The following is a 10,724-nucleotide window of genomic DNA, read 5'->3' as shown; positions in this document are numbered from 1 at the left end:
TACAATAAAATATATTTATTCAACGATCTAAATTTTAATTCTATAGGATATATAATACTTTTTTATAAAACCTGAAATGAAAATGATAAATTTCTTTGTTGCTTGTTTTTTTTTTTTCAGATATCATCCAGTTCTATAAAAATGACAGCTGTTTCTAATTGGCAATTCCAACAAATGGTGAAGATTAGTTGAGAGGGAAGTGGGGAGTTTCATTAGCCAATGGTTCTTGTATAGTTAAGTAAAACAGTGAACATACTTATTATTATTATATTATTATTATTATTATCATCATCATCATATTTTCAAAATTGAAGCCATGCTGGTTTAACTGTTTTTTTAATGATTCATACCCTGAAGAATAAAGTTAACAAAAAACATTAAAAAAAAAACAAGAGAAAAATAAATATAAATTGGAAACAAGAAAAGAATTTTTAAAAATTAATTAAAAAGCAAATATATTATGAATTTGGCTATTGAGCTTTCTTCACCGTTCCATTAATGGTGCTTCCATTTTGGGAGCTTTTCTTTTTCGCATAGTTATTTGCTGTGTCTACATTAGGATTTCGTCTGCCTTTGATGTAAGCCTGGATGTAGAAGTTACTGAACAATATTATCATGAGAATCATGTAACATGTGAGTAGATACTTTCCCCAGCTTGGGAATTCACAATTCACTCGTATAGAATTTGCCGAGTGAACAAATGTTATACAGAACTGGATCTGGAAAGAAAAAAATAAATGAAATTTAGAATATCAATTTAATTAGTAATAGAGGGGGGGGGGGTCAGCAAGAATGGAAGATAACAACAGACAGGTTTTGGTCTTATTAGACTTCCTCAGCAGAGCATAATAGTAGTCTACGAATCACTAAGTATAAAATGATACCTTAAAGTGTACATTAGTTTATACGTAGTGTCTCCTCGTTACTTCAACTACAGCAAAACGTATTTTCTGAGTTGTAATCTTGGTTAAGTGGAGGCGCGTGGCTCAGTGGTTAGGGTGTCAGCATCACGATCGTAAGATTGTGGTTTCGATTCCTGGATCGGGCGACGTGTTGTGTTCTTGAGCAAAACAGTTCATTTCACGTTTCTCCAATTAACTAAGCTGGCAAAAATCAGTAACGCTGCGATGGACTGGCATCCCGTCCAGCTGGGGAACGCATATGCCATTGAAACCGGGCCCATGAGCCTGGCTAGGCTTTAAAAATGTGCATTTATATATTTTTTATTTATAATCTTAGCTAAACCATACCCCGAGTTCTCTCCCATACTTGCTGAAAAAATTACAAAAGCATTTTAAAACCAACAAAATCGTTTTCTTCATTGTATATTTTTTCTACTTTTTTTTTTCATACTAACCCTGCATTAAATATTTCAACAATGGTAATCTTCAAGTTTAGGGGGTAAAACAAATAAATAAAAATATTCAAGGGAAGTAACCAGTATTCTCCGTACTATGTTTATAGATAAATCACACACGTGATTTGATTGACGTTAACTGTTTATATATAAATCACACACGTGATTGAATATCAGTTTCTTATGAGAAATCGAAAATGCATCTTGGAAGACCGGCTGCACAACATCTTATTGTTGCTGAAAACGAAATTCTCAATCTCATCTTATCTATATGAATTTCAATGGCGGAATTCAATCCCAAAAAGAAAAAAACATTTGTTTATTTTTTGGCTGCCATTTCTGAAGTGTATAATGTTGAGGAGGTGAATTTCTAGAACTGCATGCTGACCCTCACTCGGCGAGGTCGTGTTCATTGAAAATAGATATATTTTAATGAAATTTTCTACAGTGTAATATATTCAAACATCTGGAGCATAACTGTAGAACATTTCATTAATAAATATCTATTTTTAATGAACACGATCTCATTGAGATCAGCATGCAGACCTAGGAATTTATCTGTTGAATTTCATTATCATTTCTATCGACAAAGTTCTCTCCATGCACAATTGTTTCTTTTCTGACTGTTGTTTTTGACTCCGTTCCGTCGGGTACTTCTACAAACCATTTCATTTCCGTTTTGGAAAAATAAAAAAACATTTTAAACTTTTATAAGAAAAAATTCCGTCGCATGCTGTTTTATAAACAGCTAAAAGAAAACGGATAATAATGGTAAGTCGTTCAGTTATTTCCCTTGAATATTTTTATTTACTTTTTTTACCCCTAAACTTGAAGATTACCTTCAACACAATCTTTACTACCTTTTCAAAAATTTTTATTGTACAGACGACGTCTGAATTTATTTAAATCCGTTATTTATTCTCTGAATAGTTCAACTCGTTTACCGTATTTTCTGATATACAAGTCGAATTTTTCAGACAAAAATTTGCTTTCAAAAATGTAGGTTAACTTCTACACCAACACGACTTTGGAGGACCACATATTCTGTGTAAAATTCAGCAGGAATTGGAAAGATTGTGACAACGTTTGAATGTTTACACCACATGCTTACATGACGTTGTACGCCAGACAATACGAATTTAATTACTCTAATCCTTTATTAAGTAATTGTTGTTGAGAAGGGCTGCAGCACATTAAGAATACGAAAGCTGTAGTAAATATTAAGACGTTCGAGGTTTAAACATATACTAAGGAATTTTAAATTCTGTTATTCTTTTTTTTTTTTTACTACCTCCAGCCATGCAAGAGCTCTGCCCTCAAAGAACATCACTGAATACACATTACTCAACCTTTTCTATCAGTAAATACTTTGGTATATATTTTATCGATTCCATAAAAAGTGGAAAAACGACGTACGAGTCAAGGGACACAACTCAGAATTAATTACCAATAATTATTATAACACTTTCTTTGGTCACCTAATACACACATGCGCGCGCGAGAACACACACACACACACGTACAATAACATGTATCGTTATTATGCAAAAGTGTCGTAAGTCCAAAACGTTGCTTTTTTTTCAGTAAACGAAAAAAAAAAAAAAATAGTTTCACCATTCCATAGCAAAACCGTTGTACTACACTTTGGCAATTTTCATGTCTTGGCATCTGAAGCAGCTGGAGATACAATAGTTTGTGCAAGTGAAGTGACATTACAATAGGTAATAACTATTCACTCACAATGAACACCAACAATCATTCTATCGTGTTAAGCAAGTTTCATTCAAGTCCATGCAGTAGTCTTTATACAGAGACAGTACAAGACTTCAAACTTTGAGCTGAGTTAGGAAGGAAATTTTAGCCAATGACTAAACTTGTCAGACAGTCAGCCCTCACTGGATCTACCTTACTAATACTGATGCTATAATATAAATCAACACACTGATTTATTAATTTTTTTTAGGGAGCCTTAGAACAACAGTATAATTAATTTGTTTTGTTAAGCCTTTCGTTACCAACATGTTTGTGATCACTCCTTGTCCTATGACACAAAGTCTCTGATGCAGTTCTACATTTAAGAGATGAGGAATTATGTACATTATTTACATTTGACAGATATTTGTCCTCATCTTGTTAACCACTATGCCATATGCCCACGGGCGTAGTGGTTAAGAGCTAGAAACATTTCTCATCATCAGAAAAAAAAAAAAATGAATAAACAGAACATCAACATAGTCTTACCAGTTGCATTTTTGTTATATACTTTTTCCACCAGAGCCTCTTTTTTAATGATGGTATAGCAGACAGGCCATAGTATGTATACATAACAACATGGATAAAACAGTTTAAACAAGCACCGAACCAAGCTGAAATAAAAGGAAAATAAAACAGAATTAGAACACATGAAGTATCGTTTGAATACAACATTTTTATTATCATAAAGCAACATGTTGGTGAAGCAATGGAGATATTTGTTTAGATACACACCGTAAAATAAATGGAACCTTAGTGTAACAATGAATCTTTCACTTGTTTAAATAACTAAACTACCCAAACCACTAAGCCATAATTAACCCTTTAGCATTTAAACTGGCCATATCCGGCCAAAATACACTCCCTGTTTTATTTTCAAACCAACCAGATCCAGCCTTTCTCAGCTACCCTACAATGTTATTCTAAGAATAAAACAATCACATCATTGAAATCCTAAAGCTATGGAATAATAATGCATGATTAATTTGAAACAATGTGAAAAAAAAATAAGCATTACATTTGACAGAGTTGTCTAACGTCAAAAGATGATTATTAAAACAATATGATTAATGGTAATACTTACTCTGACCCCCAGGAATGAACATCATAACCCACCACCAAATATTCAGCATTGTGGCATGATGGAAGACATGCAGGAATGTAACTTGATCATTTTTTTTCCTTAATATCATTAACACTGTATCCATTAATTCAATAGCTTTTGAGAAATAGTACCACCAAAGAACTCGAGCAAGCTACAAAACAGACAAGAGAAAAGCATATTTTACACATTATCATATTTTTCATAGCTTTATTAAAGCTAAAAAAAGAAGAGCTTATAAACTATTTTCAGGGTCTAGAAACTGTATTCAGGACTTCCAAGATCAAGGAGGGAGTTAACTTCAGACCAGAAGCCTAGTCCAAATGCCTGAACAGTGTAGACTCTGCTAAAGACACTCATAAACTAAATGGTTCTGGTAGTGGTGATGATGACATTAAACTGGGCCACTTATAAGCACCATATTTGATAGTGTATAAGATGCACCTTTTCCCAAAAAATGTCTTAAAGAAAAAAAAAAAAATCATCTTAGGTCCAATATGCAAAGCTGGACCTGTATTATATGTTTTAACCCTTTAGTGTTTAAACTGGACACATCAAACCCAAATATTCTACCTTGTTTTATGGTCAAACTAGCTAGATTCGGCCTCACACCTACCCTACAATTTCATTCTGAAAATAAACAATTACATCATTGAAATCTTGAAGCTAAGATAATGCATGATTAAAATTGAAGGGCACACTGGATAATGAAGTCTTAGATCAGGTGTGGGCAACAGTTTTAGAGAAACAGGCCATATGAAACATGGCTCATCGTCAGAAGGACCACACTAATGAAAATACTCAAAGTAATTTTAATGAACGACATTTCCTTCATGAATTTGGGCATGCCATTCAGAAAGTCCCATGGGCTGCAGTCAGCCCACGACTGTCCTTGAAAGACGGATGGGATGCTCATGGGTGGAACATCTTTGGTTTTAAGTCTGATCAGTCATGACTGACCCAGTGCAGAAAGCCAATTATGTAATAATGAAGTAAGAATGGCGCCCAGATCAAGCAGACTCATGATCAAAAGCATTTCAGTCATGACCATCCCATTGATTGGAACATTTGTCATACTTTCTGGATATATGTGAATGAGAATAAGAAAGGCATCTTAGAATCTCATCAATCTTTTAATTAGTGTCAGAGGTGACAGAACGTTCTAAGAAGAGATCATTAATTATGATCTAATTACAAACTTGATTAAGTTCCAAATAAACATAATTATAACATAGTGGCTGTATGGGTAAGAAGCTTGCTTCTCAATCATGAGGTCTGGGGTTCAGTCCCAGTGCATGGCACCTTGGGCAAGTGTCTTCCACTATAACCCAGGGCTAACCAAAGCCATGTGAGTGGATTTGGTAGATGTGTGTGTGTGTGTGCATGTCTTTGTCCCACACCACCACTTGATAACCAATGTTGGTTTGTTTACACACCCATAATGTAGCAGTTTGGCAAGAGACTGATAAAATAAGTATGATAGCTATGAAAAAAAATAAGTACTGGTATTGACCTATTCAACTAAACCCTTCAAGGTGGTGTCCCAGTATGGTCGCAGTCCAATGATTAAGCCAAATATAAGGTAAAAAGGTTCCTTAAACTTTCAGTATGAGATAAAGCAGTGTACTTAGTTTTAGGAATATAAAACTTTTTTTCCCCGCTTGGATCAGTCAACTTTGCAGACAATTTAAGATTCTGGTCTTATTAAAACATTGAATGTTTCATATTAAAAATGAAACCCAACTGAAAGAGACGGTTACTCCCAATATTATTTTGCACAAGAGATTCAATTCTACAAGGAACCACAATCCATAACAGATAGAGTGGAAAAGGCTACAGCTAACATTTCAAGCAATAAAAGGTATTCTGAATAAATGAGGGGGGGGGGGAGAAGATGATCACACTCTTTACAACATGGTTCTAAAGAAAGAGACTTTGTTAATAGTAATCAGACAAATTACTACCAAGCTAGTAATTAAATCTAAAATTAAATGTGTACTCTTAGAACACTCTAACCCATTTAGTCAGTAGTTAAATCTACATTATGTTCTCTTAGAGCATTCTATCCTATCTGATTGGTAATTAGACCTATACTTTTATTTAATTATTGTTGAAAAATATGAATTACAGTTCTTTTCTCTCAGACAAAAAGTCACCTCTGAAATGTTATAGTTCTCTTTTCACCTCACACAATACAAAATTGAATTCAAATTCTTGAACATCATTCTATAGTTTTTGCCAACCCAGACAACCAATTGTTTTTTTTTTCTCCTTAGACTCTGTATATAACATTATAATTATGTCCGCTTAGAACACTCTAGCCTAACAAGTTTGTAATTAGATCTATAATTAATTATTTCCTCCTGTCTGTCAAGTCAGACAGACACTGACTAAAAACATTAATCAGATTCTGAAATGCCTTACTCGTTTCCGTCTGGAACATATCTGGAAAGAATGGCAAGAATTCCAGCAACACAGAATGGCCGTGACTGAAAAACGCTTTTGATCATTGTCTAATCAATCAGGTTGGTGACACCACAACAACAACAAACCTAAACAAACAGTATAATTAAAAAACCATCTTGACAGGTCATTGATTGAAAATGATAATAAAAAATACTTACTCTCATTTCTTTAGGATTTTGAGCATTAGATTTTGTATATGGTGCACATATAACAGTGTATCCAAGGGCTTGTGTACTTAGGATAATCTGTAAGAAGATAGAGTGTAAAAAAAATAGTCAAATCAATTTAGTGGAATATAAATATACCAGTCAGTATTTCCAACAACAAGTCACTTAGCATCTTCAGCCATAACAGATTAAATATCTCCATACTTCCCAACAACTGGCCATTAAACTATTTCTAGTAACTAGCCACTTAAATATATCCTGCAACTAGCCATTTAGCTATCACCAGTATTTAGTTACTTCACACTACCTTGAGTCTCACCACTTAATATCTCTGCACCTCCAGCGTCTAGCAATTCATCTCATCTATCAGCTTTATAGCCCTTCGTCTCAAGCAACTGGCCACATAACATTTCCAACAACAGCCATTTAATACTTCCAGCATCTAACAACTTAAAACACCATTATCAACTAGCCATTTAACACTTTCACACTTTGAGCAACTGGCTACTTTAACACATCCAACATCTTCATCAGTCATGGGCAAACTGCAGCCCGTGGGACTTTCTAAATGGCGTGCCTAATTTCACAAGGAACACAACATTTACTAAAATGACCACCTGATGATGAGCCATATCTCACGTGGCCAAGTTCTCGTAAAAGGTTGATCCCATGCCTGATCTTGATCCAAAGTTCTCAAAGTAGTTGAAGCAGACCCTCCTCTAGGACTCAATAGAACTAGAAAGTAAAGTAAAGGTTACCTTCTCAAATCACGCTGACTCATAAGAGTCGGTTTCCCAGCTTCCATGGCATATGAATTCCCCACCTGGATGAGACACTGGTCTGTCAAAGGATTACTGATTTTCGCCAGCTGAGTGGACTGGGGCAACCATCTACCAAATCCACTCAAAAAGCTTTGGCAGGCCTAAGACTATTGCAGAAGACATGTGCCCAAGGTGTCAAATAGTGGGACTGAACCCAGAACCATGTGGTAAGGAAGTAAACTATGCCAATGCTAGTTATGTATTACAAAAACAATAAGATCAAAAGCCTCCTTATTAACAATACACCACAAACATGTTAAAGCACTCTAATGCTGTAGTTAATGCACACGAATGAAAACATATACACTAACAGGGACCATAATTGTCCAAAAATTGCTGATTGAGATTTTTCGGACAATTATGCTCCCTGTTAATGCATAGGTCTTCACTCATGTCCATTAACTACAACATTAGAGTGCTTTAGCTATTATCTCTAGCAATGTAGGCGTTTCCTAACACCCTAGTCACATTTAGTGACAATTATATATATATATATATATATAAAATCAGTGACACACATACAAACATTAATGAGAATGCTTGAAACTTTCACATCCTTCAAAAACAAAAAAAGAAAATCTTTGGCATCAAGGTAGAGAAACTCATTTTTTATTTTCACCTGCAAAAAAGTGCAGCGAACCACTGAGCAGCCCTTTTGAACCTAACCATACTATCACTTACCTACTGCAACATAAAACCATATTAAATGACATTAATTATTTATCAGCAACCTTTTTACCTGACTTTTCATTCTCCATTGTTGGAATTCAGGTGGGGTTATGCAGCGTAAAGATTTGCATAATCTCACCTGAATGAGACATGAAAGGATTCCATTTACAAAAGACCTCATCTACGAATAAAGGCGTATAACATTGTGCAAGTCTTTATTAAAATGACAATAGTGAGCGCTTGCTGACATGTTTAATTCAAAACTTATGAGACTAACAATCAGAGCCAATAAAAGGGTCATTTCAAAGCAAATTTCGTTGTTCATTTTTATCAACCTGCACTTTATACACCAGAGGATGTAGTATGACTAAATATTCACAAGCCTAAACTGTGAATATATATATATATATATATATATATATATATATATATATATCATGGTGTGTGTGTTTATTTTTAACTCTTCCAGTTTAGGGTTGTGAATATATAAAGTCATACTACATCCTCTGGTGTATAAAGTGCATGTTATGGCTATGCCCCGGAAGCAGTAGGGAGGTTGCCTCCTCTGTCAGTCATAAGATAAGTGCTTTATTGTGGCTAATAGTTGCTTTGACTCTTATTTCTAGCAATGCTGGTGCTAACTAGTACCCTCAGTCACTTTAGTGACATCCATAATTCTGCCTTTCAGTCGTAAATTGTGAATAAGCCACTTGTCTATCTATCTGTCTGTCTGTATGCATGTATATCAAGTCAAGTGAAATCGTATTTGTGGCTGAGACCAATGTCATGCACTGGTACATAAAAATCACCCATTACACTCTTGGAGTGACTGGCATTAGGAAGGGCATCAAGCTGTAGAAACTATGCCAAATGAGATTGGAACCTGGTGCAGCTCTCCAGCTTACCAGTTTCAGTCAAACTGTCCAACCCATGCCAGCATGGAAAGCAGAAACTAAATGGTGATGATGATGACGATGATGCTGATCTTGTATGTACTGCTGCTACTAATCAGTTCAGAGCTCCACACCGATTACCATCATCTTGTCTGCTCCAAGTATAGTGGTGGTTTGGTTACTACTATACTTTGCAGCATTGTTGGTTGGTTGTGGTAAAAAGGGCAAATGCACAAAAAATTATGATAAACACAAGCTTATATAAAGAGGTGTTCAAAGATCTCTCCAGGGACATGGTGATGAAGATATGTGACAGGTTCTGGAGGTGTCTTGAGGTCATGGTTGAAGTTGGGGACATTGTGTCCCCCCCCCCCTTCATGCAAACTGTCAAATTTAGCCCAAACTGATAACAGTTGAGCCATTATAGAAGTTTGTAGATAGCTGCCTGACCTGGAAGAAATAACAGCCAGATCTAATCTCCCTCAAAACACAATTATTTAAAAAAAAAAAGAAGCAGCAGAAAACATCAATAGAGTTATGTAGCTGTAGATGAGAGATACACTGTATGAAAAAAGATGGGATGATTATGGCAACAACATGGTTGATCAGTAAGTCTGCTCAAATATGGTTGAACTGGAACTAAGCAACACCAACATCATCATAAACGTCTCCTGCAGCCATTACCATTCCTTCCACAAGTTTCATTAACATATAGATTGATTCAAGAATGATATTTTCTGAAAAACAAACGGTTTGCTAAATGCCTATTTAAAAACAACCAGCTTGCTTCAGTTGTATCAGTCGTCAGATACAACAAGAGTAATTAATAATTAATTCCAATGGTAGAAAACAATGTTGGCAGGTATTATTATTATTATTACTACCATTAAGTCAAAGGCAACGAGCAGGCAAACTCATTAGCACACTCCTTAGTGGCATACTGTCTGTCCTTACGTTCCGAGTTCAAATTTCCACCAAGGTTGATTTTGCCTTTCATCTTTTCTGGGTCAATAATATAAGTAGCAATTAAACACTGGGGGTCGATGTAGCTGACTTACGACTCTTTGAGCCAAAATTTGAAACCATTACTACTGCTAAGTCAGTGAGCTGGCAGAGTCATTATCACACCAGGCAAAATGCAAAGCAGCATTTCATGCCTTTACATTCTGAGTTCAAATTCAGCTGAGGACAAGTTTACTTTTCATCCTTTCACTAAGGTTTGTGTACATCTACATGACTTAGCAGTTTGGCAAAAAGAAACCAATAGCATATGTACCAGGCTTTAAAAAAAATTAAGTACTGGAGTTGATTTGTTTGGCTAAACCCTTCAAGGAAATGCCCCACCATGGATACAGGGGAAACAAGTAAAAGATTTTAAAAATTATCTTTCCTTCAAAACGCCCCCCCCCCCACGGTAGCTGAACTAACCTGTTTGAAAGTGTTCTGATTTATATTCATGAGACTTGCATTCTAGTAAATACGAATGCCATCTTTTAG

General features: G+C 35.2%; 1 protein-coding gene across 2 annotated transcripts in view; it reads right to left on the bottom strand.

Annotated features, from left to right (window-relative positions):
- Positions 1-10,724, bottom strand: part of LOC106879848 (elongation of very long chain fatty acids protein 5) — a 54,556-nt gene continuing 43,832 nt past the window's right edge. For both annotated transcript variants that reach the window (XM_014929562.2, XM_014929563.2), the window contains 4 exons: positions 6,836-6,922; positions 4,194-4,365; positions 3,599-3,723; positions 1-719 (listed from right to left, as the gene is read on the bottom strand). In XM_014929562.2, the coding sequence (XP_014785048.1) occupies positions 471-719; positions 3,599-3,723; positions 4,194-4,365; positions 6,836-6,922 (633 nt within the window). In that variant the 3' untranslated portion in view covers positions 1-470. The remainder of the gene's footprint in view (positions 720-3,598; positions 3,724-4,193; positions 4,366-6,835; positions 6,923-10,724) is intronic.

This window comes from Octopus bimaculoides, chromosome 23, assembly GCF_001194135.2.
Source record: "Octopus bimaculoides isolate UCB-OBI-ISO-001 chromosome 23, ASM119413v2, whole genome shotgun sequence".
Lineage (NCBI taxonomy): Eukaryota > Metazoa > Mollusca > Cephalopoda > Octopoda > Octopodidae > Octopus > Octopus bimaculoides.
This window is presented reverse-complemented; position numbering and strand designations above follow the sequence as displayed.